Here is a 20,521-nt window from a genome sequence, read left to right on the forward strand (position 1 = left end):
GGTTCCTGAGGTTCTGGATTTCGGGGAATCACTACCAGTTCAAGGGACTTCCCTTTGGCTTAAGTTTGGCCCCCAGAACATTCTCGAAGATTCTAATTTCCTTTGTGGCCTTTATAAGGACAAAGAACATCGAGCTTTATCATTATCTGGACGATTTTCTGATCATAGGTCCATCCAGTCAGATAGTGAATCTCCACACAAGAATTACCATCAAATACCTTCAAGAACATGGTTGGTTGATAAATCCCAAAAATAGTTCATTGGTGCCTTCCCAGAGGATGATATTCCTGGGAGCAAATATAGACTCGGTAAATGGCCTGGTATCTCTGTCTACAGAAAGAAAAGAACGAATTGTGAAGAAAATCAGAGGCCTGTGTCAGAAATCCTACATCTCAGCAAGAAAATGTATGAGCCTATTAGGGTCTCTTACTTCCACGATAGGCCTAGTAAAATGGGCCCAGTGGAGGATGCGACCTATTCAGTGGCAGTTTCTCATACAGTTCAAGGCAAAAACAGGCAATTGGAATCAGAAGATTTGTTTCCTCCCGAGGATTTCAAAAGATCTGTATTGGTGGACAAAAGAAGAAAACCTATTTCGAGGTTTCCCCCTGGAAGAACCGGCTTGGATAACTATAACAACAGATGCCAGCCTCCTGGGATGGGGAGCACACTTGAACAACTCATGGATTCAAGGAACATGGTCGGAGTCAAAGCTTCATTCAAATTTGAGAGAAATGAGAGCGGTTCTCAGGGCACTAAAGGGGTTCCGTCCTCTCTTGAGGGATGCTTGGGTGAGAATACATACAGACAACAGAGCGGTTGCTTCTTATATAAATCACCAGGGAGGCACCCAAAGCTATTCTCTTCTGATGGAACTGTCTCCTATAATGAGGTTTGCGCAACTCCATTTACAAGGCTTGAAAGCAGTTTACCTTCCGGGGCCAGAAAATGTATTGGCAGACTATCTATAGCAGAACAAGGATTCTCCAAGGAGAATGGAAGTTGCACCCAGATTTATTTCAGTTAATCACCCTACGGTGGGGAGTACCTCAGATCGATCTGATGGCATCATACAACAATACTCAGGTCAAAAGGTTTTACTCTCTACATGCGGATCATCGAGCAGCAGGACAGGATGCCGTGTCTCTTCCATGGAAATTCGACCTGGGGTACGCGTTCCCTCCCCTACCAATGATTTACAGACTGCTGAGAAAGATATGGAAGGAAGGTCTCAAGGTAATTGCCATCATCCCAATTTGGCCTCGCAGACCTTGGTTTCCTCTCCTGAACAAGATGAGCCTGGAACCTCCTTGGCCTCTTCCTCACAGACCAGACATCTTGACTCAGGGACCGGCTGTTCATCCCAACCGCAACCAGCTGAAATTGGGGGCATGGCTCTTGAAAAGGAGAGACTACTAGCTCAAGGTATCTCAGAGTCTGTTGTTAATACTCTCCTTAAATCCAGAAAAGGATCAACTTCATCTTGCTACCATAAGTTATGGGAGGTTTTTCGTTCCTGGTCTCAAGATAATAATGTAAATTTTCTTCAGCCCTCTAACATCAACATTCTAAATTTTCTTCATACAGGTCTGGAGAAATGGCTGAGTCTTAGTACTCTGAGAGTCCAATCATCGGCTTTATCTGCTCTCTGCAACAAGTCATGGGCATCAGATCCTCTAATTGCTAGATTTTTTAAAGCAACCATCCTTATAAGACCTCCGAACAGGAATTATTCTCCTCCTTGGAATTTACCGATGGTACTGGAGGTTTTGTCTGAAAACCCCTTTGCTCCATTAGATGAGCTGGGTATTGTCTTACTAACATATAAGACCTTGTTGCTGGTGGCTATAACTTCTGCAAAACACATGTCAGAAATTCATGCATTCTCCTGTGATCTTGAGGCCTAGACAAGAGTTTCTGCCTAAAGTAGTCTCGAATTTCCACATCCTACAGGAAATTGTTATTCCTTCCTTTTGTTATAGTGTAATTTAGAAATAAACAAAGATGTTTAAATGTCTATCTGTTCCTGTCCAAATTAGAGGAAATTAAATTGCGTATATACGCTGAAGTAATTCAGACTGACACACGGAGTTCAGGTTAAAATAACTTCGAGGAAATTTATTGGCAAGTGAAGCAAGAGCGGGCTCGCAGGCCCTTTTAAGAGGCATTTTGCGTCATCATTGATTATCAAGATATCAGTAAATAAACATCATAAATTGGATTAATTGTTAAGTGTCTGTGTTAGTGTCCACCTATCAATATAATTAATTGGCTCAAAAACTAAGTGGTTAGCTAAGTGTCCACCCACCAATAGGTGGTATTGTTCTGGACACGGGTGTGGACAGAGGGCTCAAGCGCCATCTTCCCTAGCATGAGGTTTACTCGGTGGAAAGGGGGGCTTGAGCGTCATTTTACACAGTCAGTGATGTCAGGTCTTGTGGTCAGGTGCAAGGTTCTCTTATGAATAGAACATTTCATTAGTACAGTGTTCTCATGGCCTTCAGATTATACTATGTTGCAAGTTATAGGGAAATTCAGCAATTCCTGAGTTAGTCATGTCTTTATAGAAAATACAGTCTCTGTTCATTGTATTAAGTGTAGCTGGGAAATTCTGTCATGTAATGTAGCTCAAAATGGAGAAGTCAGGTAATGAGGACAAAATGGAGGATTTGTCACAGTGTGAGGTTAAAATGGAGTTAGTACAACAATTCAATACAAGTTCAATAAAGATTTTTAATAATTCTACATCACTTTTATCCGTCTCCTTCTTCTCCAGTGGAAGTGAAACTTCATCAATTGGACGTCAGACAGTGCCTACTCAAGTACGTCGAAGTTTCTCATCATTTTCGGAAGTCTCCACAGCTGTTTGTTCTTCCGATAGGTCTCAGAAGAGGGGAAGCAGCCTCTACTTCCACTTTGAGACGTTGGCTCTCCAATACTATAATCAAGGCTTATCAGGTACACTTCGTCAAAGAGGTACACTTTAATTTGAGTAGTTTGTGTAGAGGTTTAGCCATGGGTGGTAGTGTTCTACGAAATTTTAGGTGACTTACTAATAACAATTTATGGAACTAAAATGTAATTTAGAAGAAGAACAATGTATCTTATTTACACAGATTGATTTCTAAATACATTTATTATAGTTAAAAGAAACATTACCGGGAGTATTATTGCTGTGGATTTATACACTAAGACACCAAAAATATTGAGTTCCTAGAAAAGAAGGACAGAGTGATTCGGGTCCAAAATAGATCATGTTCCTCCTAAATAAGGAAACTTCAGAGATATGTAACTGGTTGTACAAACAGTGTTGTCACTACAAAAACACCAAGAGAAATATAATTAACAGCAACCAGGCTAACAATTACTTTTCTTGAGTTTACAGGTAAAACAGATAATTTATTATTCAGGGAAACGGGAGAGCAATGATGGGCTATGGAGGCTGAGGACACATGTCCATATGACTAGACTATTGGTCAGTCAGTGGAACCATGGAATGAATATGTTGGTGGTATATAAAATAAAATGAGCATACTAATAAAACTAAACACCAGGAGCAAGTTCGCAAGCAGAGCGCTGTAACACAATAAAATAATGCAGTATTAAAGTTCCAAACACCATTGGACTAAGTTTAACACTCCCGCTAGACTGTGGGTTCACAGAGACGTCTCTAGTGCTTAGCGCTCGGAGACCTTCCACCCGCTGTGAAGATACGTGGCGGAAGTAAGGAGTCCTTCCTGGGTGAGAGCCGGTAAGATGGCGGCGGACACGCAGGTTAGTGTGGCAGCATTGGCTATAATGTAGCTATCTACAGATTGGCTTATCAGCGTGTGATCCGTACCAGTAATGCTGCACACTGTGATTGGGTGCATGTACATGTATTTATATATACTCACCCGAGGCTTGAGAGTGGTATACTGTGATAACAGGGCTGATAATGGTGATACCGGGTGGGCTGAACAGATAGGGGGGGTGGGAGGACCGATGCATTAGTTTTTGCTGGTTACTGGCTCATTTACTGTGCGGTTGAGCGATACATGAAAAGTGCTGCCTTGGAGTATTCGGCATGGTTGTACTGCCAGATGATTTATATATTGGGAAATCTACATTCTGCAGGGCAGCTCTTTTCATGAACTGGCCTGCTGTATGTAGAACAGGCTCTATAGAAAAAAAAAATATATAGTGATTATGGAAATCCTTCTAAGGGAGATTCTAGTTAAAGGACCACTCTAAGAACCATTAACACTACTGCATTTTTGGCAATAAAGCGAAGTTAAAAACACACAATGGGTCAGTGCTTAATAACAGAAAATAGTGGAGTATAAGGCAGCAACCCTAAGAAGGGGATCCCTCTGAACCCTTCAAAATAATATACAGAGAAAGAAAACAAACAGGGAAGGGCTGTCCAACTCCCCCCACACACACAAAAAATAAAATTGTCACATATGAAGGTATCTTGTGTAGCTGTGGTTTGAGTTCTTTATACATGGGGGATGTGGAAGGTCTGAGTGTCTTCAGTCTCCATTTGTGGATAAAGAGAAGACAAAGCAACCTAATAATGCAATATGTCAGGGCTTGACAGACAACACGTGAATGATAAAGATATTGCACTCACATGTAAAAGATCTATGACCAGCTCGAGTGTATATCGCATATAGTGGTATAATCCCCACTAATGGGATATGACGATTGTCTTTCACAGCAGTTGGTTGTCTAGGTGCCCAGAAAAGAAATAAAAAAAAAAATAGCCACAAATAGTGCTCTCAGTAATATAATAAAAGGTATATAAAATAAGCAGCATTATACTCCCAAGCGTAGAGCAGACCCACTGCTCTATGATGATAGTGTTGGTGGTATGATCCCCACTCGGGATATTATTGAGAGTAGGAGTGATAAAAATAGTTGCTAAAATAGACAAAAGGCCAGGAAGTATAAATAGGTTATTGAAATAAAAAGGTAATGGCACAATAAATTATTGTGAAACCAAAATCTTTTATTCATATTTAAAAAAAATCTAAAAAGTAATGTCCATAATGCATTTCACCATGTAGGCTTTCTCAAATGGAATGATAATGCCAAGCTAGACAGTTTTTTTCAATTCTGGCATTCTGGCTTAAAATATGCAGATCTATGGATAAATTCTTGAAAAAATTATTTAGCAAATAATTCTGACAGTATCATATTTTGTATTCGCATAATTTCTTGGCATGGATGAAGCTGCTTATCTTATGATAAGTTACACTATTAGTTTCACATTTTACCCAAAGAACTTTATCTTCTTTTTTACAATTATAGTAAATATTTTGCAGTTAAAGGAACGCACAAAGCGATGAAGCACTTTAGCTTACTGAAGTTCTTTTACGTGTGAAGCATGGATCCTCTATTTTTAATTTTACAAAAAGTGCAAATCACACTTGTTACACCCTCCTAGCTATCAGACAACCTGTCTTCCATTTCCTGACAGTTTAGCTCAGTGAAGCTAAACTCAAGAAGATAATTGCCCAGTGCACCTGCCTTGCAAAGACTCATTGAGCGGCATTGGGAAGTGATTTGGGCAGCCACGGATAGTCAGGGCGGAGGAAGAAGTATAGAGAGAGCAAAATCTGCAGACAGCAGATGTATATGTTAAATATATCCCCAATGAAAAAATGCAGCAATAAATACATGCATTTGTTTTTATTGGGGATGTATCTACTAAATTTAAACAAAAAACATTCAAATGGGTTGTCCCTTTATCACTTAAAGCAACACTCCAACATTTCAATTAATTAGTTTTTAGTATTAGAATGGTCGAGCTTCGATTACTGACCCCCATTTATATATTTTAAAAAGTAAAATTTTGCTTTAAAACACCTTTTGTGGGGCGGAGCTTAACCACGGAGCTGAATGGACACCATTTTCCACAGCTCCCTAGCATTAACGGGCAATCCTCCAAATATCACAGGGACAGGGAACTATGGACCTGTGAGACCCACAGCATAAGGGCTATCCACTGAAGCTCTTTTTGTACGCACAAATGGGCATTTAAAAACACGGCAAATCTCTGGCCTACCTCGCCCTCCTGCCGGTGTCGCAACTACCCGCTGCGTTCTTTCCTGGCCTGGAAGAATGGTCCCAACAGCCAGCCGACCACCAGCAACAACATGGGGAGTCGCTTGCAAAAGCCTCAACCAGGTACACCCAGGGACTCCCGAGAAATAGGGGCCCTACTGCAACGCTCCGCAAGCCACAAGATGGTGGCCGAACAGGACCCTGAGTCAGAGGGACACAGAACAGGCCGGCGATCAGAGTCCTCCAGCAGACCAAAAGCAGAAGCGGATGACTCAGCCCCAGCCACCAAAAAGGATATCAGGCACCTACTGCAAGAAATTAAGCAGATGTTTGATGCTGACATAAACCTGGTGAGAACAGAAACGCAGGCAGTGACTGCACGGTACAGGCTTCTGAAGAGGACACGTTAGACCTCAGACAAGAGGTGAAAAGCATGGGGGTCACCCTGCGACACTTAGTCTGCAAACACAGCATTCCAAAACACGCTAGATGCCATGGAAGACCGCAGCAGGTGCACAAATTTCAAAATTCAGGGAATCCCTGATACAGTCGGACCAACAGAATTGCCATAGTTCCTGAGTAGACTCACGCCTCTACTCCTGCCGCACACTTAAGCTAAAAAGCTGGAATTCAACGCCCACTTTCACATAAATAAGGCCAAACGGGCACCCACAACGGCTCCAAGGGACGTCCTAATCCGTTGTCACTCCGTCAGACAAACGCCGCATACTAGCAGCGGTAAGAGGCAAGACGCCACTGGACTTTAAGTATTCACAACTCACCTTTTTCCAAGACATCACTCCAAACACCCTACCCTGGAGAAAGTCCTTGGGCAAAATGACGGCACGACTTTGGAAAGAGAAAGTGGAATATAGATTGCCGAGAACATTGGCAGTTGTCAGCGGAGAAGATGTCCTAAAACTCTCCACACTGTCGGAGGTCCCTGCCTTCCTCCAAAATTTGGGACTAACACTGAGCACCCCGACGCATGGGATTCAGAGAGAACTGTTCCATTCTTCCCCAGGAGTGGCAGAAGGCGGTGACCTGAACGCCTCACAAAATGCATATTACTAGTTTCCATGTACTGCTGTTTTCCTATGTAAGTTCACCCTACTGTTCGCTATACACTCCAAGTTTAGTTACCATGGTTGGATCGGAGCAGCAATGAGGAAGGACTCACTAGTTGGAAAAAAAGGCACATAAACGTTATTTATGTTAGGGGAGTTGCGCCCAACATTGGTAGGGTTAAAGGAACACTCCAAACTTTAGAACTGTATATTGGCTTTTAATGTTTCTTTAATTCTCTGAGCTATGTTTTGGAAAAGGATCTTTAAATTAAAGTTTATGACTTTTAGACCAACATTTGCCGTGTGGGATTCATGTTAAACATCTATTGCTATGAACGAACATTGTTGTTCTTGTCGGTCACATGCATTACTTAGGTGTAAATGGTTATGTTTGATGATAATTACGCTGGTAGTGTCTCTTGTATTAACTCAACACCTTTTTTAGTTCTTTTTATTTTGTTGAAACATTTGTCACTAAAACTATTTACCTTTTTGTGTATTATTTTCCATACTGTTTTATCTAACCTTTAAGCTTCATTTAACTTTGTTGTGTCTCTGTATATACATATTTGTGTTTTGCTTTATTTAAACTAGCAAAAGTTTGTTTTGGGTGGTTCATTCGAGTAAAGTGCCTTTTAATCCACACTCAGACGAATTGATTCTCCTGGATTTAAATTCCAGACAATGGATTCAAATAGATCAAAATCATTTGATTCAGGCAAAACCGTCTGAACAAACCTTTGCACAGGTCTAACTGAAATTTGTTCTTTTCAATTAGGCACAGGATGCTTTGAAGAAATTTGCAGCAAAAGTCACAACAGCCAGTGTGAAGGAACGCAGACACGTCCTCAATGAGCTGAAATCCTGCATCACAGGAAAAGGTGGGATTAATTAATCAAATAAATCTGAATATAAAACTCATGTAGATTATTGGTTAAGGTGTTATTTTCTATTCTTATTTATAAACATATTTTTCTGACATTTTCCTTTTGGGTCCAACCACATCTTCTCTTAATACCATTGTTTCATTGTGTATCCTTTCTACCATTGATCGGTGCACTCAAAACATTCCAATATATAATCTTATACTGATTTCATCTGTCCTTTTACAATATCGAATGATTCCCCCACTGGCTGTCTTCCTATACAATTTCTGTCTTTTTATCTGCAAAAATATGAATGTTTGTGGTTTATAAATAATAATAATAATGTTGCTCCACGTTGTAAACAGATGTGTTAGTAATAGTGGGCAGCATTTTATTGTTTATAAGGGTATTATTTAGAAATGTAAGGGATTATCAATACAGCACAGAACCCAGTATAGGTGTACTGCTGCACTAAACATGCAGCAATACCAATACAAATTTGAGATCCACAAACATAACAATGGTAAGAGGAAATCACATCCGTGATAAATGCTGGTTTACACACCGCCTGTGTATGTGTCAGTGGATTTAAATTAGCAAACTAATAAAGCAGTAGTTTATTTAATTTTTTTTTAGAAAAAAAGTACAAGAATTAAATATTTACATTGGAAAATCAGTGAATTGTTTATAAGTCTAAACTTTGCAGTAATGTTTTTTTATGCTTTTATGAATTAGGAACTGATTTTCAGGGAGACAGACTACTAACTCTTGTGTGATAACCTATGCAAAGGTGCTCATGGATCTTTAGAGTTATGTGTATTTAAAACAAACACCTTTTGACAACCTGGCAAGCCATGTACAGCTTAATCGGATCACTTGCGGTCAGGGACACGACTCCCAGGGGATACCCGAAACGCCTGCATGGTGCCAGGCTGTTTTAACTGTCCGCATAATTATGTGCAAATGGCACTGCGAGTGGGGTGAATTGTAAATAATGGCGGCCCACCAGTGGCAACGCATTTTTAAACCTCTAAAGATTGATGACTGTCTTGTGATGCATGCCTTCTTTTTCTGTAAAACTGCAAATCTTTTTCCATAAATAATGTAAAAAAAAAACACACCTTTTTCTATTTAATTTAATTAAAATTCTTCCTCTAAATGGACGCAAGTCATATCTCTCTAGTTGGTTATCAATTGCCTTCATAATTTAATCTTTAATACAGATCTATATAATATTTTTTTTATGTGTTCGACTACATAAGCACTTCATATTGAATAGTAGTAATTCATGTGTATGGTTTCCTTTGCTTTCCAGAGCTTCCAGAACCAGCAGTGAAAGGTCTCTGCAAGTTATTCTGTCTAACATTGCATCGTTATCGGTGAGTTCCCAGACATTCTTGTAAAACTTTGCTCTTGGATCCAGTTATTTCACCAGTGTTATTTTAATGCTTTTCTACAGAGATGCAGCGTCCCGCAGAGCTCTTCAGTCTGTTCTCCAGCAGTTGGTGGAATCTCAGCCAGATGTTACTGTTAAGAATTTGTTGCAGTCATTACAGTCTTTTGGTGTTGGGACAAAAAACGTAGAGCCCAGGTAAATTACAGACTGAGGGGATCAATCGGAAGATTGTTTTGATTGATTTTAGTTATTCATAATTCATCTTTATTTGATCTATTTGCAGTAAGTGCAGTGGTTCCGCTGCAGCACTAGCCTTCTCTTGGACGTGTGTTGTAACAAGAGTTGTGTTCTCAATGCCAGACAAACGGCAAGGCGAAACATGGAAGAAGTTGGTACGTGTTTCGGGTGCATTTCATTAATCTTTTTTAGTTAAAGAAACATGCATCGCTATTTAAAAAAAATAAATACAATTTAAACCAGCAAAGAAACCATTTTCAACAAATATACAATGCAAAATAAGCAAGAAAATCTTTAAACTTGGTCAAATGCATTCATGGGCATACCTCAGCAACATCCCCTCCCCCCAAACACAACAGGGAGAGCTAAAACTAGGAGCCTGCTCTGCGTGAATGACACTGATCAGACTTTCTCGTCTGCATGTTACAAGGTGAAGAGATATATGTGACTGTCAGGCATAACACTTTTTTTTTTAGTATTCCTATGGATAGGACACTGGTTAGATCAAAGTCCCTAGTGGAGTGGGTGTGGAATGCACAAGAAAGAAGCAGGTAAATATGAATAAAAATCATATTTACCTGTGTTTTCAGCCTGCAAAGTGAGTCAACTGTCTCATTCAAAGCAAAATATTTTGGATGAGACAGTTGTCTCAAAGTGATGCATGTCCCTTTAAATAGTCTGTATGTTATATATACTGTATGCTATGTATACTTTATATATGCTCTATATGACTATATTCCACCCCTGGTTTTGAAATTGCCTCTCCGCTCTGTATCTTTCGTCATCCCCTTCAGTTGACAAAGCTGGTTATTCATTAAATTGTCTTATTAGGTGGAGTGTCAGTCTTTCCTTCTGATGGAGATATTAGGAGGATCACACAGGCATGCTGTGCTTGGGTCTTCGAAGAAGATGACTTCACTGTGGAAAGAGGTATGTAAAATCTTGTCTATGTGGAGACAGGCAATTGTGTTCCTCTCTCCCCTACCTCCCCAGAAATGTGGGTTTTTAAATGTAACTTCCTTCCTCCCCTCCTTCCCAAGAAATGTGAGTTGTAAATGTACAAATAAAGGTTACTGTCTGTGCTCATTTGCATGATCAGCATGGAATTCTGGGAGGGTTGTGGAAATGCAGTCTTTCTTTCTCTCCCTCTCCTATAATGACCGTGTTTTGTCTACAGAATCCTGGTCTTGTGGAACAATACCTGGACACCATATTTAGTCTGGAGTCAAGCCAGGCATTTGCTGGTATGCTTGGCCTCTCTGTGCAGTTTTGCACAAAACACAGATATGTGGAAATGCTCAATACATACAAGGTATGTTTATGGATTGTCCCATGCTGTGTATACATGACATGTTTGTTAAATTGGTAATCTACTTTTACTGTTTATTGTATACTGTGAGCTTTTTCCTTTCAGAACAACCTTCTTGAATTCTATGTGAAGAACGTGCTCATGAGTAAAGGAAAACCTCAGAAATACCTACTGGTGAGTATCATGCTGCGGTCTGAGTCAATGTTTTGATTGGTCTGACAAATGAAAGTAAACTCATATATTCTTTGATTTCAGGAGAGTTGTATCCCACTGATACAACATTTTTCCCATTCAGAGTTTAAGGATCAGATTTTACCCGTGTTGCAAAAATCTCTTCTCCGCAGCCCAGAAAATGTGATTGAAAGTAAGTGCTCCAACAGCTAATGTTAAGAATATTTGAAAGTTATTTCTTGGTGTAAAAAAAAAAAAAAAAAAAGCTAGTGCTTGCCTGATAGTCAAATAGTACAACACTCCCTTTAATAGAACTGAGATGTTGCACTAGAGTCAAGATTATTCTCTATCGCGTATATTGCTGGGAATTTAAGTGAATTTTATATTTAGGCCAAACGAGACAAGTTGAAAAAATAAATAAAAATCAAATCTCACGTGTCTTTTGTTTTCCGCTTAGCTGTTTTGGCCTAAACATTCACTTTGAATTTCAGACAATCCACATTTTAGTGCTAACAAGCCTGTACGGAGTCATCGTCATTAAAATGCAGCTATAAGCCATGATTCGCTAGACTTATTTATATGGAATAATTATTCATGCTTTTGTTTTTCAGCAATTTCATCTCTGTTTGCCTCTGTAACACTTGATCTAAGCCAGTACGCCCTTGACCTTGGAAAAGGTCTTGCAGGTATATATGCATCATGTGATGGAGCATTTTAGGCATAGTTTGTAAAATAGTTATTTATTATTTTAATTATGAATTTTAACTTGATTATTTTAGAGACTTTTTTGTTTTATTGGTACTCCCTTTAGTGGAACTTAACTCTAGATTTATTATAGTTCTTCTTGTATCCAATGATGATTTTATTTCCTCTGTGGAGTACTAAAAATTGCATTTTAATTCTCTATTTATTTGAAGGTCAGCTAAAATCAAACAACTCAAACCTTATGGATGGAGCTGTAGTTGCTTTGCAGAACCTGGCACATCAGTGTAGTGACTCAACTGCAGTTGAGGCACTTGGTAAACACTTGCTTGCCATCTTAGGAGGTAAGGTACCAATGCAGCTTTTAGAAAATTGATGAGCTGCTGTTGTTGGAGCATAATAGTAATAATTATTTTAATTTTAGGTTCAGAGGGCAAACTGACAGCTGTGGCTCAGAAAATGAGTGTCCTCTCCGGTAAGATTGCTAATGCTGTGAATCTGAATGTAGGCAGCTAGTTAAAGCGGCTCTGTCTCCTGGTGTCTTTGAATATTTTGCAAAGACCCCTGATGGTGACTTTGCCTCTTGCATTGCGGTGGCCGCGGGGTGCATAGAAAGGTGAGTCTTACCTACTTGAACCCATCCCTCATGGCTACCTCGATCCTCTTCAGCTCCTGGTGATCTTTCTTCCACGAGCCAACGTTATTGCTATACTCTTGTGCATGTACGAGAAGGCTCCAATATCTATTGAGACGACTGAGGTAGCCTCCATAGACAAAGCCTTTTCCCCCCCCCTCAAACTTCACTAGTGATAGTGCAGGACTTGACAGTGGTAGCTCCTCCTTGTTAAGCATAGGAAAAATACATGAAACATGTTCTCTTCTGATTGAAATTGCAACTCAGTCAATATGAGTATTTCAGTCATTTTATCTTTATGATTTTATCTTCATAAATGTCAGTGTTTTTAAGTAACTTCTCTTCACTTACTGTAACAAGCAACTGCCATAACTTGGAAGACCCATGGAAATGTATATTCCTCACTTGTATTCATAATATATATTGTCTGATCAGTTTTCACAATAATTGTTTAATATTTTCTATATTGCCGCTCATATTCAAAAGATCAATCTGTTATCTCCTTGCTTTGTTTTTTTACAACTTTATTTTTTTTTCTTCCTTTTCAGGCATTGGTTGTCTTAGTCACCATGCTGTTTCTGGAAGCTCCAGCCAAGAGCTCAGTAGGATCATTTCAGAAATGTTTATTCCTTTCCTCCAGCAGGAAGGTAAGCACATTTAAGATGTGAGCTGTTTAACCAACACACAATTAGTGTGTCCTTCGGATGTCCGTGTTGGTATGCACAAAACATTTAAGTACATAAGAACAAAACAGATCCAAAGCTTTCTAAATTAGCTACAACAATTCCCATAGACTTTAAAGGGGAATTCTGTAGATAAAGCATTTGTAAAGTTTTTCTAATGACTTATTAAATTAAGTCCAAAGCCAGGTACATAACTTTGCTGGTTTTTATAGTTTACTGTGGAGATTAACTATAGTGGAAAAAATATGCACTGTAAGGTTAGCTCAAAATAAAAAAAGTAGAGGATAACACTCTCTAGGTAGATTTAAAAAAAAAAAAAAAAAAAGTGATGTATGCGACTGTTCAACGTTTCAACTTCACATAAAAGCTTTCATCAGGACCAGGTCCTGAAGAAAGTATGCACTGTCAAACTCAAACAGTGTCTAAATAAACAGCCATTTGTGTTCTTTACCAAGAAGTCCAGTGCACAATGTTTTTTCGGTGTGTATGTGTGTGTGTGTATATATATATGATCTAAAAATATAGTGCATTTGCATTTTGTACTTTTTTTTTTAAAAATGTATTTATTTATTTTATATCTAAGTTCATGAAGGAACTCTAATACATGCTGTGTCGGTGCTTGCTCTGTGGTGTCAAAGGTTTACAACTGAGGTCCCCAAGAAGCTAATAGAATGGTTTCAAAAAGCCTTTGTTCTAAAGACTAGCACATCTGGAGTAAGACATTCCTATTTGCAGTGTATGCTGGTGACATTCAAAGGTAAGTTAATTTATTTGCATTGGCTAATTAAGTGAGGACCTGGTTTGCATAAATATCTACCTAGTATAGTAGTGCTTTTTTTTTTTTTTTGCCTTATGTCGTGTGAGGAGGTAAACATATGCAGAACAAGTATCTATCTATCTACATACACTCACTCACCAGAAATAGCCTTTTGTATGTTACACAAAGGAAAACCTTTCATATTGCTGCTAATAATCTCAAGGTAAAATATTTTACTAAAGAATTAAGTTATTTAATGTGAACTATAATGTTCGTTTATAGTTACCTTTTTAATGTAAAAAGTTGAGACCTGCCTTTGGATATATCTATTCTCTGTACAACATCTGTCTTTATCGGTATGATTTTGTTCCATAGGTGATACACTACTGCAGGCTTTAGCGTTATTACCCACACTCATTCAAACTGTGGAGAAGACCACGTCACAAACAACACAAATATTTATGTTGGCAGAAGCTCTGGCAGCCGCTGTCCTGATATGCAGAATTTCAGTAGCAGAACCTCAGACTGGTAAGTGTCTAAACAAGTGCATTGTGGGACATGCTGACCATTCTGTTTCCATTGTTTATCGTCTATGTAAGGACAACTGTCATCACATTTTCCCTCCTTGTTTTTTTGAAAGTTTATTACATTTAATGAAACTTAGTGATAAATACAATTTAAAAAGTGTGTGTGTGTGTATTGTTTATTATTTTTTTTTTAAATAGCTGAGCAGCCGTGTTGGCCCAGACTTTTCTGTTTTCTGACCAACTACTGCTCAGCCTGACTTGTCTGTTTCTGTAATTGCTGTGTGTTAACCTGCAGCCACAGGCAAGTCAGGTTCAATAACATTGTGGAGTCTGACACAACATGGCTGATCAGCTAGATGAAAAAATAAAATGATATATATATATATATATATATATATATATATAACAAATTACATTTCATTAACTATAATAAACATTTAAAAAAAAAATAAGAAGTGAAAATTTGATGGGACACTCTGGGCACTAAAACAACTATTACTGTGATTGAGGTTTTAGTCTCCTTAACATGCTGTTAGTTTTGTGTGAATAAATATGGTTAACTTTTGCAAAAATAAAGTCAACTTTAACAGGTTTCTGTACTATAAACCTGCATCTGTGCCCACGCTCCCCATTATAACATTCATTCTGGCTTAGCCCAGTATGTACGCAGCTCAGCCACTGACAACACGGAGTAGTGATCTGAGCTGCAGACTAGAAACTGGCATGGCAAGGAGAGGACATATTGCAGGTATGCAGTACCTATATCTCTACATGTCTGCCCCTCTGGATATCTTTCATTACCATCTTTTTACAGCTCATTGAATTCTTTGTATGTGTGCGCACCAGGTTATTAAACCACCGTTTAGTAGACATGAGCATTGAGTATTTATAATTGCAACTAGAATTTGTTGCAATTGCTAACTGAATGCTAGTTAAATTAATAAATTGTGTGCACCTCTGCTACGTTTTCGTAGCTTCCCTGCCCCTCTCCTGTCTGTCAACTAATCGAGATGGTCTGCAGCAGGAGAGAGGAAATGTGGCCTTGTGATCCGTTTCTCTGGGGAAGCGGAAGGAGATGGTTTGTTTCTCCTTGTCTGTGGAGAGGAGATTCAATGATTCCTTGTATATGTGTGTTGTTGAGGTAGTCAGTGGGTCCAGTGTGGGTGTACTTGGATGGGGTAGGTCTTCTGTTTTGCTGGTTTTCCAGCATTTCCATTTGCAGTGCAATGGTACTAAATGCAAAGTGAAATGTTGAGTACACTGGGCTGAAAAATGCCATTTAGTATAGGTACATCATTTCTAATACTAACTGGCATTGCAGTTACAGTTAGTACAAATAGCATTGCTCACTGAAATGCCATTATATTGTTAATGTAATGTATTGACAGTATGATGTACATGGTTCTTATCACCATGGACTTCTTACTGACTGGTCATAAACCAGATTCTAAAATGGAAGCCAGTTGCTATCTCAGCTAGGATTCTCTGGCAAGTCCAGCTTGGCAGAGTAAAAGGTGGAATGCAAAAGTATTTAAAAATCATTTCCACATTTTTGGAAATTCAGTCTGTTTTTTTTAAAGAGAAACTCTTAATTTGTATTTAAAGTAAAGGATAATGTGTATTATCTCTCTATTATTTTGTATTCACTTTATATTCATTACAGGATAATGCACGCAGTGGCTAAATTAAATGAAATTTTCCCCATTCTTTATTTAACAAAACAAAAAAGCAGTTTTACTTGAAGTGGTTATGAAAACTTTTTTAAAATAATTTATTGTTATGAGTAAAATAGTAACATTTGACCATTTATCAAACATTTTTAATTTTCAGTGTAAGTAAATATTCCATTTTCTTTTTACTTCTCTTTATTTCTTGTAGAGGCAAAACTTGGCACCTTCTGGCAAATACTGGGGGATGAGAAGAAACAGATTTTTACCTCAGAGAAATTTATTTCTTCAGCTTCAGAAGACTGTAAGTGAGCTCAGATCCCTATTCACTATTGTAACTGTCACTGCCAGCAGGCTCAACATACTACTGCTTAACTGAGATGGCTGCATAGTTTGCATTTGCAGGAGTACTAACTAAGTTCACTGCCTGTGCAAGGAATCAAGGAATTTTTTGTCTCTAGGAATATAAACGTTGACTTCTGTGGACATTTTAATTATAACACTGCTTTAACTGCTTTAGACATTTAAAGTGCATTTCATGTTTAAGACCAAAGTAGCTGATTTTGAAGCATAGCTAAGAGAATGTTTCTAACTCTAAATTCACTTTGAATTCTCACAATGACTGTTCAGTGAGGCAGTAGACAAGGTCGTGCACTGTCAGGCAGGCCAGCTAATTCATATTCAGCAGACTAACACTAACAATATAATCTGTGTGATTGGTTGATCCAAAACAGATTATTGAATTGGACATGGTAAGAGGTATAGCCAGGGACTACATAGAGTGGCTTAGCTCAGTGGATAGAACCTGAGCTGCAGTGCCTCAAAGTGGCAAGTTTAACCCCTTAAGGACCAAACTTCTGGAATAAAAGGGAATCATGACATGTTACACATGTCATGTGTCCTTAAGGGGTTAATTCCTGGCAAGTTCAACCCAGCCTCTCATCCTTTCAGGATTTATACAGTGAATTTCATTGAGTTGTGTAGTATCTGGTTCCTTGAATGTACTTGAAAACTAGTGAAAGTTAAATATACATTTCCTGGTTACATACTTGAAATGTTTTGCAAATCAATTATGTTTACCAGGCATAGTAATTGACAATTGTAATTGTCTAGTGATCAAACATGCTGCTGTTCATTTTATTTGGATAAGATTTGCTTTTGTTTATTCGTAACTTTGGAAAATATACACTTCAAGATTGATTGTGGATTTTTTTGTTATTTACACATTCTTGTTGTAATATGTATTTGTTTTCTAGCTCTTTGCATATTGCTACAGCTGATTGAGAGACTCCTCCTTGATCATGCGCATTGGATACCCGACAGCAAAGCATTGTAAGTTTATTTTTTAACCTAAAAATGCAAACCCCCCAAAATCTTTTATATTGTGACCTTATTCAATGTCCAGATTGCTTATTGTCTCTGTCATACATGTTTTCATGTAGCCCTTATTATCGTGCTCTGGTCAGTATCCTGCTGAATCGCTCATGGAAAGTACGTAAACAGGCCCAGCAGACGGTCAAAAAGCTTCTGGCATCCCTTGGGGGACCAAAGCTAGTGTATGGTCTTTTGGCAGAATTAAAAGTTGTACTGAATGCAAACAAGGTGAGTTTATTTGATTACCAATTTTCATGACCATGTTGTTAATTTTTAAGGATCACACAATACTTCTCTGGGCACCAACCAAACTCAAGTTCATTTGATTGATTTTGTCCTCATTTTCATGCTGTAGTTTTCTCCACATTAATAACCTTTAAGAAGCCCAACACTATAAAAAGATAAGACATGGCCAATGGATAAAGCAACTTCTTATGAGTGATACTCTGATCTATTTATTATTGGCTGTGCATACTCTATATCTGCCTTACAGAATTTAATATCAGTGGATACTACTCATACGGAGTCTGAAGAAGGGGCAGAATTAGGGAAGTCTCATCTATTTCCACGGTTCCTTCAAGAAGCGTTATATGTGCTCATCTCTTTGCCTGGGTTGGAGGTTGACTTAGTGGAAGCAGAAAAGCTCGCTCTTGAGTTATTGATTCTGGCAAATCATCCATCCGTGGGTAAATAATGTACATAAAAAGCCTTCTAATACAACTTGGTCACACTTCGCTGTTTGATCTTTGTCTCTGTCGTTAAACAGGCACTGTATATGCTGACCTTTGGGTAGATCTTTTACATAAGATGAAGATTGAACCAGCTGAATTCATTGACAAACACTTTGATGATATTATTCCTATAATCATGCCACAGGCTGCTGCAGACCAGGTGATTGCATGTGATGTTAGCATAGATGTGTACAATAAATGTTAAAATTTAATGGCATAAAATAAATTTTTTACATTTATTTTCAATAAATTGAATTTGCATTTATTTGATTTTCAGTCCTTATTATCCCAATAAAAATACATTTTATTTCTAGGCATCTCTTAATGCTGCTGGTTTGCTGTCTCGTCTTTCTCCTGGTAAAGTTCTGCCGCGACTGATTGGAATCATTACTGAATCCCTGGAAAACCCAGCTCTCGGTCTCGTTACTCGTGAAGAATTTGCCATAATGCAAACACCCGAGGGGGAGCTGTATGATAAATCTATTATATTAAGGTGAGAAACTTTGTCATCGCATACTAGTGTCCTATTCTAACCATATATATATATATATATATATTATATAAATATTAGAGTCTCTGCTTTTTTCTTTTAGTGCTCAACAAGATAGTTTGAAAAAAGCCAACATGAAGCGAGAGAATAAGGCATATTCATTTAAAGAGCAGATCATTGAACTGGAACTAAAAGAGGTATATAGTTTATCTGCATATTGAAAACGTGTCCGCATCACACTAGTGACATCCTCTTGCAGAGTTTACTATTCATATATTGCGTCTATTGCTGTAATCGTTAACTGGAGATGAATGTTACAGGAGATAAAGAAGAAGAAAGGAATAAAAGAAGAATTGCAACTAACAAGCAAACAGAAGGAATTGGTTCAAGTACAACTGGAGAAAGAGAGCCAGATACGCAAGAGACTGCTCCAGGTGAGCACTTAATTGCATTGACTTGCAAAAGGGGCATTTACTAAGATTTGTCACTCGTGTGGATGTGTACTAAAATCCTTCTGAAATATTTAAATAATGATGATCTTGCACCACTATTTGATAATGATAGGTTGGTTTGAAGATCTAATTTCCTTTGTTTTTGGACACCCCATTTCATAAACTGGGTGTGTGTCTCTCCAAAAATGGGGAAGTTATTTGTCAATCCAAATTTATTTTTTATTCTCTAGATAGAGCAAATGTTTCAACAATATTTTGGAGTGTCTAGTACTTGGACTGTTATATATTATTAGTTTTATGTTGTCTTTAAGCAGTTGTGAAACATTGCCTTTTGTGTCTTATTGTCGGAAGTAATTTCAAAAGTGTTTTCTGATAAGCCTTCAGAAGATTTCAACCCGATTCTTACTTGTTTTGTTTTTCTTCTAGATGGACATGGACTTGGATAACATTACAAAGCTTTTGTCATGCATTGTACAGCAAAGACCATCTAGTCTATCTTATCATATCCCGACTCTGATCAGCTGCTTCCTACCACTGTTAAAGTCTCCGTTAGCTGCACCTCGAATTCAGGAACTTTATGTTACACTCGCTGGATGTGTTATGCCAGCTCACTTGAAAACATTTGGTAAGCAATTTTTCTTTTCAGTTTGCCTTCTAGTTTAATGATTTTGTTTAAATTATCTATATATATATATATATATATATATATATATATATATATATATATATATATATATATATATATATTTTACCTACAATTTTTTTTTTCCCCGATAACTGGCTAATGCAATCTCCTTTTGTTTCCACAGGGTCTTTGGTTGCTCACATAACCCTCCGTATGTTAAACCCAGAATGTAATATAGATGCTGCTTGGTGTCAAGAAGAACTACCAGTGGCTGTTAAGAGAGCCGTGACTCTCTTACATTCATACACAGTCCCTAAACGTAAAGAGGACCCAGGTAAGAAAGATCTTTCAAGTCATGTAGCTTTATCCATGCATCACACTGATTGCATGATGAGAAAATTAATTTCAACTTTGAAGTTGTCTTTTAGGCTTTTCTACATTTAAACCCATTCTGATATCAAGAACATTTTAATTTCTTCCTTCCCTGTCTAGATGTTTCTTCCTTGTCAGCACCAGCATTCTCCTTTGTCTTCCCACTCATAAAAATGGTTCTGATGGAAACGACCAACGATTGTGAAGAAAAGGAGGAACTTCTGATTAAATCTCTGCAGATCCTTACCGTACATTCGCAACTGAGAGCCTCAAAGAATGAAACTGAACTTCTTGATGAGGTGAGCGTGAGGCATGGAGAGACATGGAAACTTAATAAATCAATAACTAATATAATTTATTTGTTACACGAGCTGCAAGATGCACAGCTTTCACAGCACCTTTTTCAAAAT

General features: G+C 38.1%; 1 protein-coding gene across 1 annotated transcript in view; it reads left to right on the plus strand.

The window, feature by feature from the left end:
* The first annotated feature begins 3,701 nt into the window (after window positions 1–3,701).
* Window positions 3,702–20,521, plus strand: part of GCN1 (GCN1 activator of EIF2AK4) — a 34,248-nt gene continuing 17,428 nt past the window's right edge. The window contains exons 1-26 of the mRNA XM_063454597.1: window positions 3,702–3,774; window positions 7,897–7,999; window positions 9,300–9,363; window positions 9,444–9,575; window positions 9,664–9,772; window positions 10,449–10,547; window positions 10,795–10,929; window positions 11,032–11,100; window positions 11,182–11,290; window positions 11,709–11,783; window positions 12,015–12,143; window positions 12,224–12,274; window positions 12,982–13,080; window positions 13,700–13,873; window positions 14,249–14,401; window positions 16,279–16,371; window positions 17,324–17,399; window positions 17,510–17,669; window positions 17,935–18,127; window positions 18,208–18,332; window positions 18,487–18,665; window positions 18,766–18,859; window positions 18,983–19,096; window positions 19,541–19,739; window positions 19,924–20,073; window positions 20,232–20,410. Of these exons, the coding sequence (XP_063310667.1) occupies window positions 3,757–3,774; window positions 7,897–7,999; window positions 9,300–9,363; window positions 9,444–9,575; window positions 9,664–9,772; window positions 10,449–10,547; window positions 10,795–10,929; window positions 11,032–11,100; window positions 11,182–11,290; window positions 11,709–11,783; window positions 12,015–12,143; window positions 12,224–12,274; window positions 12,982–13,080; window positions 13,700–13,873; window positions 14,249–14,401; window positions 16,279–16,371; window positions 17,324–17,399; window positions 17,510–17,669; window positions 17,935–18,127; window positions 18,208–18,332; window positions 18,487–18,665; window positions 18,766–18,859; window positions 18,983–19,096; window positions 19,541–19,739; window positions 19,924–20,073; window positions 20,232–20,410 (3,081 nt within the window). The 5' untranslated portion in view covers window positions 3,702–3,756. The remainder of the gene's footprint in view (window positions 3,775–7,896; window positions 8,000–9,299; window positions 9,364–9,443; window positions 9,576–9,663; window positions 9,773–10,448; window positions 10,548–10,794; window positions 10,930–11,031; window positions 11,101–11,181; window positions 11,291–11,708; window positions 11,784–12,014; window positions 12,144–12,223; window positions 12,275–12,981; window positions 13,081–13,699; window positions 13,874–14,248; window positions 14,402–16,278; window positions 16,372–17,323; window positions 17,400–17,509; window positions 17,670–17,934; window positions 18,128–18,207; window positions 18,333–18,486; window positions 18,666–18,765; window positions 18,860–18,982; window positions 19,097–19,540; window positions 19,740–19,923; window positions 20,074–20,231; window positions 20,411–20,521) is intronic.

Source organism: Pelobates fuscus, chromosome 5 (assembly GCF_036172605.1).
Source record: "Pelobates fuscus isolate aPelFus1 chromosome 5, aPelFus1.pri, whole genome shotgun sequence".
In the NCBI taxonomy this organism is placed as follows: Eukaryota; Metazoa; Chordata; class Amphibia; order Anura; family Pelobatidae; genus Pelobates; species Pelobates fuscus.